This window comes from Hippocampus comes, unplaced genomic scaffold, assembly GCF_001891065.2.
Source record: "Hippocampus comes isolate QL1 unplaced genomic scaffold, H_comes_QL1_v1.1 scaffold68, whole genome shotgun sequence".
Lineage (NCBI taxonomy): Eukaryota > Metazoa > Chordata > Actinopteri > Syngnathiformes > Syngnathidae > Hippocampus > Hippocampus comes.
In genome coordinates, this window is record NW_017805625.1 from 485,217 (window position 1) to 506,207 (window position 20,991).

At 47.4% G+C, this 20,991-nt stretch overlaps 1 protein-coding gene across 1 annotated transcript; it reads left to right on the forward strand.

The window, feature by feature from the left end:
* The first annotated feature begins 605 nt into the window (after window positions 1-605).
* Window positions 606-20,535, forward strand: pik3c2b (phosphatidylinositol-4-phosphate 3-kinase, catalytic subunit type 2 beta). Its single transcript, XM_019881056.1, has 33 exons — window positions 606-922; window positions 3,811-4,547; window positions 5,052-5,152; window positions 5,479-5,639; window positions 5,722-5,842; window positions 7,395-7,506; window positions 8,259-8,338; window positions 8,650-8,713; window positions 8,785-8,931; window positions 9,221-9,254; window positions 9,339-9,534; window positions 9,922-10,044; window positions 10,223-10,390; window positions 10,468-10,582; window positions 10,660-10,802; window positions 10,877-11,065; window positions 11,134-11,227; window positions 11,782-11,876; window positions 11,978-12,158; window positions 12,565-12,672; window positions 12,750-12,842; window positions 12,916-13,045; window positions 13,125-13,261; window positions 13,539-13,708; window positions 14,632-14,788; window positions 14,913-15,022; window positions 15,440-15,641; window positions 15,712-15,836; window positions 15,966-16,083; window positions 16,846-16,918; window positions 17,397-17,503; window positions 17,592-17,720; window positions 18,660-20,535. The coding sequence occupies exons 2-33, from the start codon at window positions 3,831-3,833 to the stop codon at window positions 18,849-18,851; spliced, it is 4,692 nt and encodes a 1,563-aa protein (XP_019736615.1). The 5' UTR covers window positions 606-922; window positions 3,811-3,830; the 3' UTR covers window positions 18,852-20,535.
* Window positions 20,536-20,991: the final 456 nt, after the last annotated feature.

Below are 20,991 nucleotides of genomic sequence, written 5' to 3' on the forward strand. Positions count from 1 at the left end.
TAATGTGTTTTTTATGACTACATTCAGCACATCTTAAAAACAAGCAGTCCCCGCCTATCCAAGATGACTCAGGGCGAAAGGGATACTACGCCCTGAACTGGTCGCCAGTAAATCGCAGTGCACAGTAAAAAAATATTTTAAAATATTTGTAACACATACAAACCATCTTTTACAAATATGTACAACAGATTTAAAATTCTTAACGTCCCATTCTTAAATTCATCGGCAGCTTTAATGTAAAATTTTTGAAAATGTTTATCTTCACGCTGATTCTCATCGTTATAGGGGACTGGAATTAGAATTCCACGGCCGCTAGATGTCACTATTTGACATTATTCTTTCGCAGTCCCTCTAATAGTCAAGCACTGGAATGAACGTAACCGGAAGTACAAGTGATATTAAATTATCATTCAAATTAAAAATGTCTCGGCTACAGTTAAACAGCGAAAATACGAGCATTCACCAAAGCGACTCAAATATTTGGGAGTCAAATCATTTGAACGCAACTATCAACTCTTTAATAACTTTTACTTTGAAAAAAATATGGAAACGACACGTTTCGTTTCAGATTGAACTGGATGCCACTTGTTCAGAGGAGGCGAGGAGTCCAAAAAAAAAAAAAAAAAAAAAAAAAAAGCTCCTCCGGCGGTGTGTTGTGGTCGGTGTGGCCTGGCTCCGAGCCTCCCGGGGAGCCGCGAGACTTCCGCCGCTGCCGCATTGTTCGCCCCAGCCTGCCAGCCACCACTGGCACTTGAAAGAACCGCACCAGGATTAACCCGCTGGTCCATCATAAATTCTTCATTCGTTCACTCGGATGGGATTGGGATTTTTATTTTTTTCCTTCCTATGAAGAGGGCTCATTCCGCCGCCCAACGACGCCGGGTACGGTGAACCGGCTGCGGGCCGCCAGGCAGCCACCCAGGTAGGTCAAAATCAGTTTAATCGCTAATTTAGCACGTTAGCATGGGTTAGCACGGATTAGCATGCACACTTTTCACCTTTTGACACGCTGGCTCGGTCAACTCGCGACTGTCCCGACGACGAGCGCTCACATCAAACTGCATTAAAAACTCGCTCAATTGAAACAAGCTGGAATTTTGCGACTGGTAGCGACCACATGGATTATGATTGTTAGATTGAAAGTCGGATTAAGGACTACGTGAAAACATCGTCGTGAATATAATCCTCCTAAAATGAATTTAGCAGTAAAGATATGAGGATGAAAAGTGGGTCGTGCTGCCGCTTTCGCCGCCGCCCTCCGCAGTAAACTCTTCGAGCGCAGAATCACTTGACATTTTGGAAACGTGCAAAACATTGCAATCCAATTGTTAGCAAACGTTTAAATACAAATCCGTGTAAAACTGTAAAGCCACCGCAGAGTGCTGTACTGGGTGAAGTTAGTGGAAATCCTTTCTGGTCGAGCAAATCAACGGGCTGTGTTCAAATCACGATTTTTGTCAATGGACTGTGGCGCAGGTGTCTCTTTTTGTATGTTTCCTTGTTTGTTTTTTTAAAAAAATACAATGCGGATGTCCAAACCTGATTTATACTTCGGCCACCCCACCGTCATGTTCAATATGATTACGTATTCAAAAGGTATGACGTCATTGCTGTTGTGTGCCTATAAAACTTTGATAGAGCCCGAAAGTGTGAGAAAATTTTGACGTCATCGTCAGTATTGGACTGATGCAGTCCGCGCGCGCGCATGCGTGTGTGTTCGTGTGTGTGTGTGTGTGTGTGTGTGTGTGTGTGTGTGTGTGTGTGTAAAGCAGTCATGTTGTAACCTGAATGTTGTTCCTTCCTATGGGATCGTATATTGAAGCGGCCAATCAGAAGCGTTCATATGGTGGCGGTTGCTGATTCAGCTCCACTGAGGGACCAGAGTGCGTTTCCAAGGAGACGCACACATTAGTGACGATGACATCAGCACGTTTTTTCACCTGTCATTCACTCTTCACATGAGGACGTTTATGTCAAATGGCCCCATTACTAGAACTGAACTGTGTGTGTGTGTGTGTGTGTGTGAGTAAAGCATGTTTCTGTACATGTGTGTTTTTTGCAAAGATTTGTTTTGTGTGACATGTGCGTGTGTTTGTGTGTCTGAAAGGTTGAGATTTAGCCTTCTTTTATGACTCCCGGGGGCCAAAGTCTGACTTCCACCATGTGACACACACACACACACACACAGACACACACACACACACACACACACACACACACACACACTCACACACGCGTGCTGATGGTGGCTAGCCAGTCATTGTCCATGTCAAACATGGCGGCGGGAGGGGTGTTATCGTCACCAGAGGGGGAGGGGCTTCCTTTTATAAAAGCAGCTGTGACCCACTTAAATGCATAAACACACACACACACACACACACACACACACACACACACACACACACACATCATGGTAGCTGCATTGGTTGTTGCCTGTTCACTTGTCTCCCATCAAAGATAAACGTAACCAAACAATTGACTCCCATCTAAAGTTTACTCTCAAACTAAACAGAAAGCAAAGAGAATGACACTCTTTCTTTAACTGAGCCTTTTACTCAATGCAAACACTAAATAGCATCTATGTTGTGCTATTAAAACCCTTTACACATCAGATTGAACATAAAAAGTGTGGCTAGACAACATAACAATTCATAAGACATTCTTTATCCTCCGGGAAGAACGACTAGCATTAGTGCCATACTGATGAGCTGCAAGGAGTTGAGACATCTCCAAAACTGTGGAATGAGCGTTCTTTGACTGTTAGGCAAGCCCCTTTTGCCCCCATGTTGCCACACTGCGGACACCGGAAGTCATTTAATTGTTGTAATGACACAAATGGTTTAATTCTTATTCATTTTGTTGTTAAAGTATGATTTGATAAAGTTCAACATTAGAGAGTGCTAGTTTTCCTCTTCTTATTGTATGTACTGCGCTGAGATTATGACATGTAAAATGACGACTGGCGAGTTCATTTCAGGTGACTGTGACGTGCTCAGGATGTCCCTCAAAAAAATAAGTCAGCTGCTGTTTTCTCTTGGAGTATTTTTTTTTCCAGATGGATTTTGGGAGAGCGCCACTCTTTTGTTTTGCACCTTTCCTTCCTTCCTTCCTTCCTACCTTCGTGCTGGAGGGAGGAGAAACAAAAAGAATTTACAAGTTGCTGCTTGGTGCTGTCTGTATTTCACTTGGGCCGACGGCATCCACGTCATCTTTTGAGTATTTTTCCATCCCTGCTTGCACTACAAATCGTGCAAACTTTGTTCAGTTACTGCATGTTAACTTTGATTGACTTTACATTCAGCATTTAGCCTGATTTGACCAGAACTTCATCAGACACTCAATACAACAATGATCCTCACGAGGGTCACGAGTGTGTTGGAGCCTATCCCTGCTGCCTTCAGGCAATAGGCGGAGTAGACCCCAAAGTGGTTGCCAGCCAATTGCAGGGCACAGAGACGAACAACCATTCGCGCTCACAATCACACCTAGGGGACAATTCAGTACATATACTATATACATACATAAGCAGTAGGTTCAAGTGGCTTTTTTCTTCGGGTGGGCATTCGGCCACTCGGCTGCGCTCAAAACATGCTTGATGCTCCACATTTCCTCTTTGGTCATTGTAACACAAATCTAACGCCATGCTACAGGCTCTATCTACAGCATGCAGAATGCCGGGCTCTGCATTTCCTTCCTGATTGATATATTGTTTTTATATCCAAGAGCTATGAAACGCATTTTGTATTAGTGTTGATCATGTGTGTATCACGCGACATATTGCTATTGAATTGTTGTTGTGTGTTCTGTTAGCGGATTGCCACGTTTGCGTCATGTCAGCGGCGCAGACCCAGAAGGAGGGCGGCGGCGGTGGTGGGGGCGAAGGCGGGGGTGGGAGCTGGGCCTGCCTGGAGTCTCTGGGACTGAGTCAGAAGGAGCTTGTCCTGGCTGAAGCCTTGCAGATGGAGTACGACGCCCTCTCCAGGCTCAAGCGGGACAAAAACGCCCCTGACGCACAAACGTCCGGGGAGCCAACCCCATCTGACTCTTCCTTCCACCGAGCCGGAGGTCCCTGCTCCGTACCGGCCCTTCCCGCCGGGGCGCCCCCTTCCCAGGGGGGGCACCTCTACATCCTCGACGGCCCCGGGCTGACCAAGCGGAGCACCGCAGATGCCAAACTCCTCCCCAAAAGTTTCCAAACTTTTCCTGACGACACCCCCCCTGCCATCCCACCGCGGAACCCCATCCCACCGCCGCCGCCGGCGTCTTCATCATCGGGGTCAGAGAATCCCTTCTTGCCGGTCAGAGCACCCGCGGCGACCCATGATGTCAATGTGTACACACCTGATGCGGACTTGCCCAAAGTCCTCTCGGTTGAGCTCGACTACGACATCATCAATGACTCGCTAGCCCGCCTCAACAGCGGCCGGCGCGACGGACCCGGGAAGCCCGTGGCGCGGAGCAACACCCTCCCCCCCCAAGTCCCGCCCAGGACCTACTTGCCCGTCGCCAAGAGCAACAAGAACCAGCGCCGAGCATCAGCAGACCCGGTAAGACGCCAGCGCCCCAAAATGACACAGGTGGCATCATTCCTTTATTTACTGTACAGGAAAAGCTCCATTTTCGTATTACCTACGTTTTTGATTACGTTTTTGACAACATTTTGTCATCCCAGCCAAATCCCCCCCCAAAGAAAAGTGTGATTTCCAAATATCCAGTGATCAAATATTTAATACTGATGATCATGAAAGTATTTACAGCACATTTTCCCCATTTCCATATCATGTGGCCCCCTTTCCACCCCACTCATCAGTGGTCACGTGACCCGCCTGTGTCTGCTCGTATAAGGGACGAACAGTGTTGTGTTGCTGTTCTTTGCGCCTAACACAAGTACACAATTGACAAGAGTACACAAGTTGCTGTTGTTGTCGCCTCTGCCACACACAAGTAAGTGGTTGTGTTGTCGTGAGCGGGCGGAACAACAGAGGTGCGCACCACTCAACGGCCAATCAAGTTGCGGCGCGCGTTTAACTTGACGACTGTGTGATTGACAGGTGACGCCAGGCTCCCGGACGAGCGGCTTCGGGTACGAACTCTTCCAGGTGTCTGAGGAGCGTGACGAGGAGGTGGCGGCTTTCTGCCATATGCTGGACGTGTGAGTAAGGTTGGCGCATGCGCGCGGGGCTTTTCCTGGCGCAGTTGTAGGCGTAGGTGGGAAAGTTGGGATCAGGCTCCCCCTTCTGCTGGCTCACCTTTTCCTCTCTACTGTCTACTAATTATTCAGCAGATTTTAGCGGCCTTTCGTTAAAAGAATCATCACCTGGAATTTTGATGATTACTTTTTCATGAAACAGTCAGTTAAAGATATAACAATGAATGAATACATATTTTGACAGTCCCTTAATTGTTTAAAGACTTTGTGTCTTTAAACCATTTAAAGTCATGCGCGCAGCACCTGAGAACCGACTTGTGTTTGCCAAGGCTCCGTTCGGCGTACCCGCACAGCGACCGCTCCAAGAACGCCGGTTTGGTCTGGTCTCCATGGGTGGGCCAGGAGGAGCTCCATCGCGGCCCGGGCCTCAGCGTCAAAGTGTCGGTCGTCAGCGCCCACTTCAGAGAGCCGCTCACCTTCACCTGCGATGGTTCGCCCTGCTCACTCACTCACTCGCTCGCTCGCCCGCCCATCCCAGCCATCCCATGCTCACCATTGTGCGTGTGCGCTAGGCTCTTCCACGGCGGACCTGATTATCTACCAGACGCTGTGCTATGCTCACGAGGACCTGGACCACCTGGATGTGGATGACTACCTGTTGAAGGTGTGCGGACATGACGAGTACCTCCAGAAGTAAGCACTTTGTTCGGCATGTGAAGTCTTTCTGGGAGTTTCCCTAAGGCATGCACTTGAAAGCCTCTCAACTAATCCATTCTCCCAAAATACAAACGATGGTAGCTTTAGGAGTACATGAGCTGCCTTTTTCACCACTCATCATGATGCCAACCTTTTCAAAAGAGGATAAAGATTGAGAAATTTCTGAACGTTTGGTACCATCTCTTGCATCTTATAAACCTTTGACATGGCCTGAGATGCCTATGTACAGGGAAGCAGGTCTTATGCAAATATGCGGTCATTTCGAATTAATTCTGATTCTTCAACATCTTCACATCATTACTTGGAATGGATGCCGAGTGTACATACAGACTAAGTTATAAGTCAATGAGGCCCAACATTATGTTCGTACCATGCACCGTCGTGCCCCGTGTCTGTGCTGAGGCATTGTGAGAGCTTTCATTTGGAAAACATGCTGACAGATTGAGGTCTGCGCTCTTTCCAATCATATCAAACAGCGGCTGAGCTGTGGTCATGTACACACCAGAGCGCAACACGCACACACACACACACACACACACACACACACGCACACACACACACACACACACACACACATTTCAAGTTCTGTCACTGCGGCTTGTTCAAATGTACGAAACTGGCTCCTTCACAATCCTAATTGCGCTTTCCAGTGTCACCGTCGAAGTGTGACTTTCACTGCTCTCTTCCTCCTCACTTACCGGTAGTCATTTTTCACAACTTTTATTTTACTTGTTATAGTTATTATTATACTCATTACCCACTCAGGCAGAAGCTTTCACACTTTTTTTAAACACACGTTTTACACTGTATGCACTTTTGGCACTGTACACACTGTACTCATTCTTCTACACACTTTTGAGATCATGTCGATTATTTTTGCGCTCTTTTTAGCCGTCTTCTTCAAAAATAGGTTGATACAAATAATTTGGGCCCGATGCTTTGTTGTCACAACATGCACGTCATCCATACAGACATTTCCACTCTCCGGAAACGTCCTTAGTCATGGCCGTTTCACATTGTATTGGTTCCCTCTATTGGCGGAAATAATGTACTGCAACCAGACACAGTAACTTTGGAATGAACGCCAATGACTGCAAATCCTTCCAACCTTCCATGAGCCTTGGATGGAATAGTCGTTAGGATCATGGATTGGAGAAGATTGGAGAGTGACAGTCAACAAATTGTGTATACACTCCTTTGCATGTTTCAGATGCCGTGCACTCCGATGTACACACAAATGTTTCACAAATTTTGTACACAGTTGAGCACAATGAGGTCTCAAAGTTCGTTTCTTTGTGTGCGTGCACGAGCTTATTGATGGAAGTGTGTTGTGTTGCGATAAGCGTTGGCCGTGAACTTGTCGCTGTGAAACAATATGAAGCTTCCGTGCGGGTCAGACACTTCCTGTTGTTTGCTTTTGACGTGCTGCTTTTCCACTTGGTCCAATCTTCTTCTTCTTCTCTTTTCTTCTCTTCCTCCAACGTTCCTGTTATGCACGCACATCTGTTTGTTTGTGTGCGTGTGGCAGCTGTCAGACTTTGGCAGGTTTGGAGTATGTGCAACACTGTTTGAAGTTCGACTGGGACGTTCGACTGATCCTCACTCAGAGAGCTTCCATCAACACAGAGCTGGCACGCACGGTCCGTGCACACACACGCACACAATATATTTATAAATTATTTCCTCTGCCCTCCTATGTATCGGTCAAGCCTCCCTTTAGCCCCGGGAGAAGAAAAACTCCTGGGGCCCTGCCTAAATGTACTGTTTGGTTATTCAGAGTGGCCCAAAACATGAGTACCGCCACCAAGTGCGTCAGGCAGAACAAGGAAAGGAAACAGGTGCTGCGTTAAAAGTGAATGTGAGCGCAACTTGCTTTGCTTCCTGCAGCACACGAGGATGATGAAACATCCATGTAATAACTATGTTCAAATTTTTCTTTTTAGTTTAAAATGGCTTACTTTAACCAGAATCCTGCATTGCGTTGTAGCTCAAAGGTACAATGCTGGTGGGTTCATGCACCTTTTGGTTCAGTAAATCCTTGTTGTGGAAACCAAATATGAGTGGCCTTGGCTTCTGTTCTTACTCTTCTTCTTAGTTGCTTTCTTCTTCCGTTGGACGTCCAAGAATTTATAGTGCCGGCATTTTTCATTTTGTAATCTTCAGAAGGGTGGAAACAGTGTGGGGGTGTTTGAATAGAGGTGTAAAACACCTACACTGCAAAAAGTCAACATCTGTTTTGCGCATAGTCACCTTTTGCGGGTAATCATAGAACGTATGACCGAGGAAAAGTGAGGGAAGACTGTTACAAGTCACCGAGAAGTAGCTTTCCAAAAGGTTGGTGAGCCGTGATGTCCAAAACTGTGAATGTTTTTTTTTGTTTTGAACACAACAGAAGGATGATGACGAGCTGGCATCCACGTTGAACCACGGCATCCTGCTGCAGGAGCGACCCATCAAACAGACGGTCACCAGGTGAGAGGCACCAGGCAGGGGTGGGGGTGAGATGGGCCAAAGTCCAAACAACAGACCTGACTGGGGACTGACCAGTGGTGTGCAAAATTTGTGTGGGGGGGGGGATGTGGACGTTGCGCCTGACAGTGACGATAACTGATGATATGCAATACGCACTGTTTGTGGAGATTATTGGAACGCACCGTACAGGCTGCCACACAAAGTGTTCCATGCCTAATTTTTCCTATTCATGTCCCAGGAAAAAAAAAAATCCTTCTGTGTGAAGAGTACAACTGTTGCTGGAGCGTAGTGTTTTGACGTTTTGTGCGCAGGGAGGCTCTGACGCTGCTGCTGGACACCTTCCACAACGAGGCCGAATCATTTACGCTGGCCGAGGTAAGGCGGCCGCCACTGCGACAACTGCGACAGGCACGGGACTGACTCGTCTGCGGTTTGGTCCTTGGCAGGCGGAGCTCGCGCTACGTGTGGAGCGGTTGGTCCAGTCGGTGAAGGCGCTATGCAGCTCGCTGGCGGCCGTGGAGACGCCGGACGTGACGGCGGCGCTCGGCCGGCTGCCCGCTTGTCCCTGTCGCCTGCAGCCCAAAGTCCTCAAGGTCTGCTTCCCTTTCACTTTGCGCCGCACCGCAAACGTTGCCACGAAACAACACAGGCGGCAAATGCCCATTTTGGTTATTTGGGAATTTACAAGGTTCAAGCCGGCTTTAAGCTTGTAAATTTGGCCTTCAGGAAGGGCTTTAAATTTAAGGATTAAATTTTGGGTTTTAAGACAGGGTTAAACTTTGAAATTAGAATTTTCACGACCACACGGCACACCGTATTAAAAGGCGCAGTCTCAGTTGCTGCCATCCACCCCACAACTGAAAGCGTCCTTTCCGCCCGCAGGATGCCTCCGTGCTGTCCATCCGGGAGAACCGAGGTAAGCCCGCATCTATCCGTCCATACATCCATCCTGCCACTCGTCCTCATGCGCGTCTCATCTGCCTCACTCGACATCTCTCAGAAAAGGTTGTGGAGAAGCTGACGGCGGCCATTTTGGACCTGGTGGACCTGTACTGCGCCACCTTCAATGCCAACTTCCATACGGCGCCGCACAGCCACCCGGGCGCTGCACCTGTCCAAGAGGCAGGACACGCCGCCGCCGTGCTCTCCTTCAACGTCTACGCCGCCCACCGAGTGCCCGTCACCTGGGCCGCCAGGTAACTTCCCCTTCCCCACACATGCGCGCGCACACGCATTCACTCTCGCACAACAACTTTTGTCTTTTGTCAGACAAACAGTAAGTTAAAAAAACAGACGCCATCTTGAAACGTGAACCGATACCTTTCCCAAACTGTACATTTTGTGACAAGCGAAAAGCCAGAGAATGGCAAGCATCTTTGTGTGGAGGTTTTACATGCTGGCCAAGCTCCGCCCTCTGTGGTCACGCACTCATCTGTTTTAGGATGACAAAAGACTGGCTGCCTGGGAACCCGGCCTGAACTCTGACCGCTGCCTGACTGCCTTTGAGGAGGTGTGAAGGTGCCTGGCACGACCAAGTATTCATGAACATGTTTCTGTGTCGCCTTTGTGTGTGCGTGTGCCAGCTACGAGGGATTCTTCCTGTCGTGCGCGCTGAGTCACGGAGGGGTGGAGCTCTGCGCGCCCCAGCACACCAGCAAACAGTCGGTCAGCAAATACCTTTTCCACCTGGTGGTGTGGGACCAGAGGTAAGTGTTTGCAGCTTGCGCCTATTCAGCGCTCCTTCCTGCTGCTGCCACGTCATCCCTCACCTGTCACGTCTGTGTTTTCTTCTCACCTGTAATGATCGCTTTAACCTGCACTTGTCGCCCCTTTTCCCCTCCCCTTATTGTCTGTCATCCGGTTGTGCCCCACCTGCGCACACAGAGTGACTTTCCCGGTGCAGATTAGCCAGCTTCCCCGAGAGACGCAGCTGACAGTGACGCTGTACGCCAGCTCCCTGCCGCCCCCCGGTGGCGCCGATGAGAAGAGCAGGCAGCGGCGCAGCGCCGAGGCTCTGGGCTGGGTCACCATGCCGCTCTTTGACTTCAGGCAGTAAGTGGCTTCCCATCCCTTTTAGCCCGTCTGCGTCGTGTCACCGCCTGCGTGTTAATTTTCGGCGGCGTGTGTAGCGTGCTGACGCGCGGCAGGAAGTTGCTGGGCCTTTGGCCTTCTATGGCGGGGAGGAGCGTCAACGCCCACTCCGGCTCGCCCAACTTCAGCCAGCCGGACAGCGTCATCCTGCAGGTGGGAGGAGCTGTCGGCAAGGGAAGCCGCGTTGCCCGCTATGTACTTCTCACACGTGCTCACGCTCTCGCTGGCAGGTGGACTTCCCATCCTCGGCCTGCGATATTCGCTTCAGCACGCCGCCTGCCGCCGACTTCTGCCCTCAGTACGACTTCTCCAGACTAGATGCTGGCAGCCAGGTGGCGCTGCGGGACATCCTGCACAAGAAAGCCTTCTTCTGGTAAGATACAAGAGACCTGCCGACACACATACGGACGCACATGGGTGGCGAGCGCTTTTGCATGTGCGTTTCAGGCTGACGGCGGAGGACAAGCGCGCGGTGTGGGAGAAGAAGGCCTTCTGCCAGGCAGAGAGCGGTGCGCTTCCGCTGGTGCTGGCCAGCGCCCCCTGTTGGCAGTGGGCCTGCCTGCCAGACATCTATGCACTGCTGGGCCAGTGGGCCTGCCCGGGCCACCTGGATGCGCTGGGCCTGCTGCATGCCTCGTGAGTATCAGACTGCCGGGTATTGCGGCGATGTGCAATGACAATGATGATGATGATGACGATTTCAGGTTCCCGGACCAGGAGCTACGCAGGACGGCCGTCCAGTGGATGGACGCCATTTCCGAGGCCGAGCTCATCGACTTCCTGCCTCAGCTTGTGCAGGTAAGACCTCGTAACAACTCGGGTTGATTGATTTATTTTGATTTTTCGGAAAGTAATCATGAAAAGGGTTGATTTATTTTCATTCGTCAGACTGATTTGCTTATCCTGTTTTTTTTTGTTTGTTTTTTTAATCTGCAGTATATTTGATTCATTTGGTTCATCGGCTTCATTTGTATTTTTTCTATCATGTATTTTGTTCATTTTTCATTATTTTGTGATTTTTTTTTTCTCATTTTATTATATTCAGTTTGAATTTCATAATTGTATATTTTATTTATTTTGTTCTTTAAAATGTATTTTATTATGTTTTGGAATTCTTTTGATTTTTAAAGAAATTAAGTTTGAATTAGTTTCTTCATTTTTTTAATTTTGTTTATTTGTTTTTATGTAAATGCTTTGTTTATACTCTTGTCATTTGAATGACTTATGAAATGTTTTTTATTTTAGTTTTAAAAATATATCTATATTCTTTAAATGTATTTTTTCCAATTCATCTGAAGAAAGAAGAAAAAGGCCCTTTTGATGCATTTTTTTTCTGGTGTTGTTTCGTTGAGGCGGTGAAGTACGAGTGCTACCTGGACAGCTCGCTGGTGCGCTTCCTGCTGCGGCGCGCCATCGGAGACCTCAGTGTCGCTCACTACCTCTTCTGGTGATTTTTGCCCTTGTCGCTTTCACCCACAGCATGGCTTTTTTTCTTTCTTTCTTTTTTTTTTTTTAACCCTTTGTCCCGTCCCTGTGTGCGTCAATCAGGCTGCTGAAGGACAACCTGCAGGACAGCCAGTTCCGCGCTCGCTATCAGCACCTGCTGGCCGCCCTGCTGTGCTGCGTGGGCCGCGGCCTCCGAGAGCAACTTGACCGTCAGTGCTGGATGGTGTCCATCTTGGCTAAGGTGGCCCAGAGTGTCAGAGATGCCGCGCCTACAGCCAGACAGGTCAGATGGCGATGCCCGGCCTCAAGGCGTCCGCTATGTCGTTGATGTTACCCTGCGAGCGTGTGACGATGATCACCAAAAAAAAAAAAAAAAAAAGTCTGTTGAACTTTTCAGTTCTGGAACTTCATTGAATGCATGAAATATTGATGAGAGATTAGCATCTGAGCTCCGTTTTTTGTCAGCTCTGTCTTTTTTGGCGAATGGCATGTCGCCACGGCAACAATATCTTGCCAAAATTTGAAAGCTTCTAGAGGCTTTTCGTCTGAAATTTAAAAAAAAAAAAACAACATGCTCGGTACATGTCAAAGGTGACATTTGTTGTTACCACACAAAATATCGTCGTCATCATCTCATTAGCCGGTCCACGTTTGTTGTTGTCATTGTTGTGTTTGCGTGCGTGCATCAGACGGTGCTGCGAGAAGGTCTGGAGGAGATGAAGAGCTTCTTCTCAGTCAACAGCAGCTGCAGACTTCCTCTCAACCCGGCGCTGCTGGTGCGGGGGATCGACATCCCGGTGAGTCAAGCGGGCCCGTGCGCTTGCGTGCTCTTTGCCTACGTCACTGAGCGCCCCCTCTCTGGCCACCTCGGCAGGCGTGCTCCTTCTTCAACTCCAACGCCGTCCCGCTCAAGCTGTCCTTCCGCAATGTCGACCCGCTGGGTGATAATGTTAGCGTCATCTTCAAGGTCAGACTACAGGTCCCTTCCCTTAACCTTTTATCGTCGCCATCACGAGCCATTTTTTTGCCTACTTTTGCAGTCAGGCGACGACCTGCGTCAGGACATGCTGACACTGCAGGTGATACGCATCATGAACAAGATCTGGCTTCAGGAGGGTCTGGACATGAGGATGGTCATCTTCAAGTGCTTCTCCACCGGGCGAGGCCGCGGTGAGAAGGGGGCCGTCGCCGAGCGGCCCGGGTTACCCTGCGGCCAGCCGACTGATGGGCTTTGCGTCTTTGCGTTCAGGCATGGTGGAGATGATCCCTCAGGCCGACACACTACGCAAGATCCAGGTCGAGCACGGCGTGACGGGATCCTTCAAAGACCGACCGCTGGCCGACTGGCTGCAGAAGCACAACCCTGCTGATGAGCAGTACGACAAGGTGCGCAACAGCCATCATGTGTCTCGAGTTATGAACCTTTTTATTTTTTGGGAAAAACTCGCTGAGAGTTTTAGAAATCAGTGTTGCGTAATGGTTTTTATAAGTTGCTTCATTAGAGTGAGATGCTGAACGTGCTCAGTGTCTTCACATAAGTGAAGGTCATTAATTGTTCTTGTGATGTCGGAATGATTCTTTTTAGAATTTATTATCCTATCGCTGATTCCATTGATTATCTGAGTAACACCCCTCCATGCGATGTGACATTTGTTGTGGGCAGGCGGTGGAGAACTTCATCTATTCGTGCGCGGGCTGCTGCGTGGCCACGTACGTTTTGGGAATCTGCGACCGGCACAACGACAACATTATGCTGAAGACCAGCGGCCACATGTTCCACATCGACTTCGGCAAGTTCTTGGGCCACGCGCAGATGTTCGGCAACATCAAGCGGTGAGCAAAAGTTGAAGCTGTGTGAGCGTCCTCTAGGGGCCAAGTTCAAACACAACTGACAGTCTTGCAAAGGTGCAATCCAGTCAAGCAAAATAAATGCACACAGTAAATTAAAAATCGATCCAACCATTTTCTAATCCGCTTATCCTCACGAGGGTCTTGTCCTTTTTTGAAATACTATTCAATTAAGAGGTCAAAATGAATCGATAAATTGATCATTCAATTCATCCAGAATGATTTTCATAGTCCACCTTGAGCAGTTTGGCAGCTCATGAGCAATTCCTCCAAAAAGAGGCTCCCAAACTATTTTGATCGTCGCTTTATTGTTTTGGGACAGTGTTGAACGTATCCTCTAATCTCAGCCTCACACAAGGAAATCTCGTCCGATTCCTGCAGTGCTTGATGAAAGCAGACCGAATCTTATCTTTTGGGTTCGATGAAAACATTTGTAAACATCTGCTTTCATCAACATGTTGCGGTCCAAACCGTGAACTGAATTTGAATCATTTGTTTCATCTATTATAAAAATAATCAATTCTTGGAGTCATACAATAAATGACTTGTAATTGACATGAAGTTAAAACTAAAGTAGCCACAGAGGTGGCGATCAAAGGAACCGCGCTTGGCATTCATCTGTAGCCAACAAGTTGCGTCACGCCCTTGTGGGATGTTACACTATTGTTGAAATTTCACCGTTGGATAAGAACAAATGTACAACCAGTGTTGAATGAACGGTAATCACCAACACATTTTTTTGCAATACTTTTAAATGCTGAATACATTGTTTGTATTGTAAAAACTTTTGATCATGAGTTGTGTTTCTCTTTGGAGTAGGGCAGCCAATCCTTCCCAACTTTTCAGGTTTTCTCAAAGTACAATTTTCATTGCAGTGTGTGTGTGTGTGTGTGTGTGTGTGGCCGCAGTGACCGCGCTCCCTTTGTCTTTACGTCCGACATGGCGTACGTAATCAATGGCGGTGACAAACCATCCAGTCGCTTCCATGACTTTGTGGACCTTTGCTGTGAAGCCTACAACCTCATCAGGAAGCACGCACACCTTTTCCTCAACCTCCTCGGCCTGGTGCGTACATGCATGCGCATCCTTGCACATCTGCACACACAGGTGTATTTACACTCATACGCACGCATGGAACAAGAGTGAGCAGTCTGCCTTTTTTTTTTTTTTTTTTTTTTTTGTCTTAAAGATGTTGTCGTGTGGAATTCCCGAACTGTCAGACATTGATGATCTCAAGTACGTCTACGACGCTCTCAGGCCTCACGAATCAGAGGCCGACGCCACCATGTACTTCACCAGGTGCGCACGCACGCCCACAGAAATGAGGATGCACTTTCGCCGCCAAAGAGTGATGTTGCTCACAAAGAGTAGGACACGGCAGATAAACAAATTTGACTGAACGGTTCATTTTGAAACCAGGTTGAGACACGGTCAAGGGTGGGGAGCCGGTGTAAGACCCGTTTCTTTTGTGCAAAAAGAAAGTGGGTTTAGCTTGCCAGTATACTATTTGGGGGACCGAAGGGATGTATTGCAATTCCATTCATTTCAATGTGGAAAGACGATTTGGAATACAAGTGTGGTCAATGAACAAATTCAACTTGTGTCTCGAGGCGCACGTTTATGATGTCATCAGTACATAAGGCATGAATGCACATGGTTACAACAGAACCTAATGTAAACCTTGAACACGTGTGTGTGTGTGTGTGTGGGCGTTAGGTTGATCGAGTCAAGCCTGGGCAGCGTGGCGACCAAACTGAACTTCTTCATCCACAATCTGGCGCAGATGAAGTTCGCGTGCGGCGAGGACGTGCCGTCGCTGTCGTTCGCCCCTCGCGTGCACTCGGCCAAGAGCGACGGCGTCATCCGAAGTCTCTACGTGTGCGCGCATGCGCGCGGCACCTCCGGCGGAAAAGCTCACGTCAGTGGCGTTCCTTCTTATCGCCGGATACGCCCAGTTGCCGCAGTGACGCTGCGCACGTGTGTTTTAGACTTACGTAGTGAAGGTCGAGCGTGAAGGCCAGCAGGAGGCGCAGTTAGTGCAGAGGACATTTGAGGAGTTTCAGGAACTTCACAGCAAACTCAGGCTCATGTTTCCCTCGTCAAAGCTTCCCAGGTACACACACACACACACACACACACACAAACACACACACATTCAAACAGGAGGGACGTGTGCGAGTGTCCACATTCGATTAGCATTGCACCTGCACAATTATGAGAATGGTGCTTATCCCGCCCCCAGCTTCCCCAGCCGCTTGGTGATTGGCCGTTCTCGTGGCGAGGCGGCGGCGGAGCGGCGCAAAGACGAGCTGAATGGTTACGTGTGGCACCTGGTCCACGCCGCACAGGATGTCTCACAGGTCAGTTAGACGACAGGTCGCATAGGACACGCGGGCCCGTTTGAAAGGGGCCTAAAGAAAGCAACGGGAAGGACAAACTGACGATTTGGTTTTAAGGTGTCACCTGTGTGTCCACCCAGAGGCAGTGCTTCATCAAAACACGTATTTTGAATTGGACTCAAAAATGTTGCTTGCAGTTTCAGTTATTGATCGCAGACCACGTGTGTTAAGTGTGCAGTCAGAACCTTTAGAAATGTATGTGTATGAATAAAACATCATATTTATGTATGTATAAAGTATCGTGAATGTTAGCAGGCCCATGAGTATTAACATCTAATATTACAAACGCAATGTTCCCAGCGTATATGTTGAGATTGTAAATGTTTCTATTGTGACTTTTCACATCATAAATGAGAGCAACATCATGTTTAGCCTCATGAGCGTTAGCATTCTAAATGATAGCTTTCCAAATGTTACACATTTTTACAGCATAAATTTTGGAGGTGTAAATGTTAGCATATGCCAACAAACCACTTGACCTCTCACCTCAGCTCCATGTTGGAACATTCTGTTTCCATTTCACTGAGCACACACACACACACACACACACACACACACACACACACACACACACACACACACAGTATCATATTCTGCTTGTTTATGCATGCTCAAAGTGGAAAGACCTGATACCGCAAAGCTGATCCGCCCTGCTTTTTATGTGTGTGTGTGTGTGTGTGTGTGTGTGTGTGTGTGTGTGTGTGTGTGCACATGCATTTGCAGTGTGATCTGGTGTACACGTTCTTCCACCCTCTACCCAGAGACGAGCGACCGGGCCCAAGTAGCAGCAGAACAGGTGTGCATGTCAACTACACAAAAAAACGCACCCATACAAACACGTGTTCCTACATGCAAACACACATGCACTCACACACACTTTCAGTGAGTCAGAGTTTAAAGTGCAGTGTGATCCTCAGAATTTGCTCTTCTCGTTGGACCACTGCATGATGTCCTTGTGCTTCCAATAAAAATGATTGATCAAGCCACTAAACATTGGCATGGGTAGGCATATAAATAAAAATTAATTGATCAGCACCCGGTGATTAAGTCAGAGCACATTTTTGCATGCATGTACATAACTGTTTGAGTGTGTGTGTGTGCCCCCCACCCCACTAATACTATTTTGTATTTCCTTGGGTTGCTGCTTAGTGATATTAAAAATTGTTTTCAAAATAAAATGCCAAATAATGATTTGACATTTTGTGTGTGTGTGTGTGTGTGTGTGTGTGTGTGTGTGTGTGTGTGTGTGTGTGTGCGCGTGTGTTTGCACACAGAGATGGCATGGACACCGGCTTCAGGCAAACAACTGGGCGAGGTCAAACTGTCAATCTGCTACCGCAACGACAAACTCTTCATCATGGTCATGCACATCCGAGGCCTGGTCAGTGCGTCGTCTTGCGGTTGTGCATTCTTGCGAGGGGAGGGACTAGCGCACTGATGTGATTGTGTGTGTGCATGTGTGCCAGCAGCAGTCACTTCAGGATGGTACTGACCCAGACCCGTATGTGAAACTCTACCTCCTGCCGGACCCGCAAAAGACCAGCAAGAGGAAGACCAAGGCGGCGCGACGCACCTGTAACCCAACATACAACGAGATGGTACACGTGAATCGTCACAAAACAAAACAAAAAAAAAAAAAAACAAATGATGACACAATTTCAGTCGAATGCTGAAAAGCTGAAGATGAAATGAAATGCTGGAGAATTTAATATGGGATGACATGGAATTAGGAGTGCGTGCGTGGTGAAGACGCTATATTCAATATGAGGTATGAATTTGGTAGATTAGGACCCCACTGTCCACTTGTGGTAATGCATGTTGATGAGATCTTCGTATCCCCTTTTGTAAGCACTGCCCATGAAAATAACAAAAATGTCCAAAGTGTACACCCGCATCAACTTCGCTATTTTCAGCTGTTCCTATTTGGGAGTGCTTGTTACCGCTTACCAACTGCAACTGGATAGCTAAAGTGGCTAATCATGACACAGAGTCAAAAACTTACATTGCGTTGGGTGTCTAGCTAGCAAAAGTCACAAATCATCGCTTGCACGGCAAACAGAAAGTGTCCCTTCTGCTAGTCGTGTTCTGACAAATGGAAACGGATGGAGGCAGGACACGGAGAAAGCAACACTAATTGCTAAGCTATTAAAATGCAGTCGGGAAACACCCAAATAAGTGATTGCGTTCTCTAGAGCACATCAAAGAGTAATTCACGTTTGAAAATCGAAATGCCAAGCAACTTCATAACTGTGGAGAAAATAACAGAATAATCGAAAAAAGCCACTGAGGACCGGAAATGACGGAGCACGTCACTGCATACATAATAATTCAAATTCACATTGGAGAAATTTGCATTGTTTTAACAGGAATGGTGAATGCAGGAGAGCAAAGTACCAACTGAAAACCGGTTGAACTGCAATCATTTAAAATGATCAGCAGTGTTATTTTTGTTTGCACTAGGGAGTGCGGACATTGAATCCTGACTTGAGATGTGCCCAATCAATGCCACCCCTAATTCATATTTATCGCCATTGCAGCTGGTGTACGAGCGCATCCCGCGTGGCGACCTGCAGCAGCGCCTGGTGCACGTGCGCGTGCTGGCCGACGGCGCCTTCTGGGACAACACGCTGTTGGGCGAGGCTTTCATCCCACTCGGGACACTGGTCCCGGGTCAGCGCTGGGTCGACTGGCACCCGCTGGTGACCGCCCGTGCCGACGCGCCGCATTAAGTGCAACGTGTTTGCGCAAACAGTTCCTATGCTATGGATTCATGGCGGACATGTCGCATTGACTTTGGAAAAACAAGAGCACACATGGAAAAGCCCTTTTGGCACTTACTCCATATCCTACTCGTGTGCTCCGTTGTCTGCCAACTAGTACGCTCTTTGCACTAGGTTTCCTCCGTTGCCTTTCACTACTCTGTGGCATTTCTGCACACTAGTAGAGTGACTAGGTCGAACTAGTAGAACAAACAGGGTGCACTAGTAGGCCAACAAGGATGCACTAATAAAACAAGGGAACATTAACTGAAGTGACTAGGAGGCACTAGTAGAATGACCAGGGTGCAGTAGTAGAACATCTCGTGTTTACTAGTAGAACGGCAAGGGCCCACTTGAAGAAACAACTAGCGGGGACTAGTAGGATAGCCCACACAAGTCTAGTAACAAGGGGGTATTAGTGATGTTTTCCCACTACTGTATAACATTTGAGTGCACTAGTAGAAACAACTTGGGCATCTTGGCAGAAGGATTAAGGTGTACGAGGGTGCACTATGCACTTGGGGCCATATTCTTCTGTTGGCACTTTTTTTCCCCCCAAGGAGTGACGATTCTCCCGTCCACACCTGTGACACACCCACCATGCCCAATCTGCGTGAAATCCTGAACTGAATCGAAAATCAAATAAAAGTGAAATGTGAATCGTAATTTGTATCGATTTTGGAAATCTGAATCGATACCCAGCCCTACGAGTAGAAGTCAAACATCTTGCTAGTGGCCTTTTTTTTCCCTCACACCAATGCTTTCCATTACTGTACAGTATAACATTTCAGGGCAATAGTAGACATGACTATTGTGCAATAGTTGGACAACTCGGGTGCACAATGCACTAGTCGACTAATACCACTAGTTCACTAATACCTTCCATGACTGTATTACATTTCTGGGCACTAGTTGAATGTTTAGGGTGCAGTTGTACAATGACTACTGTATATGTCACAGGTGAGGCAGAACTTGTTCTAGTTGACAATTGCATCATACTAGTTCTGCTTGTGAAGTGCTATATGTTAATGAGTACAATTTTTGTAATGTCAGTAGTAAAATGCATTTGTCAACTAGTGCACGGTTTTGCCTCATTAGTCACAGGTAGTTCTACTGGTGTGCTGAATTGTCTTACGAGTTAAGATAGAGCTTACGACGGTATGGACAAATGAGCGCACTAGTAGGATAGGTAATGAATGCTAGTCAAGGGCACATGTACAGTTGGCTTCCGAGTTGTATTGCCAACGCCCCAAGTGAAGCTCCTCCTTGTCCTCTCTTGCTGCAGTTGTTGTGCGATCACAGATGTATTGTGGGAAACGGAGGCGGTGATCACAGCAATCAGACCAGCATCATGTGACTGAACTTTTCATTTCATTCCTCTTTGCAGATGTGATTTTCTACTTTTATAGCCGTCAGACTCAGCGGCATTATTTTTGCGTTTTTGTTCAAACAAATACAGACTGTGAAATTTGACCTTTTAAAACCTGCGAGGATTAAAAGCTATGTGCCAGGAAGTGATGTCACAGGCTGAGCCGAATGTAAACGCGTAACGTAACTTCATACTCGCCATTTACATCCAACAAGCATTTCCATTGATGTGAAACTTTCACTTGGTATGATTTGCACTAGAAAATAAACTTGAACTGAAGGCTGATGTGCTGACTTGCTTATTTTCTCTTTGCAACACAACACATACAGCTCTTATCAACTAGTTGCATTATTTATCAACTTAGTACACTACATACAGTACGTTGAAGCCTTGTGCTCAAGATGGCACTTTCCGAGAAGGAGGTTTGGTCGAGACCAACAACTCAGACAAGATGGAGACTTTGTAAATCCATTGAGACCTTCAAAATCCATTAAAAAACAGGACAAGAACTTGCTCTCTTGAATTGCATTTTTTTCATTGAAATGGCATATGAGAGTCAAAAGTCTTTCAATGCAGTAATCTCAAATCGCAACAATTATTTTCTAGTCATTTCTTGCAACTAAAGAAAAAAAGGTGAAGATGGGACCTTTGCCCCGAGTGCAATAGAAATAAAAGGAAACGAAGTTGAATGTGAACGACTTTGCGTCTGAATCCGAGAAGGTTTGGCGGATATGTGAAAAA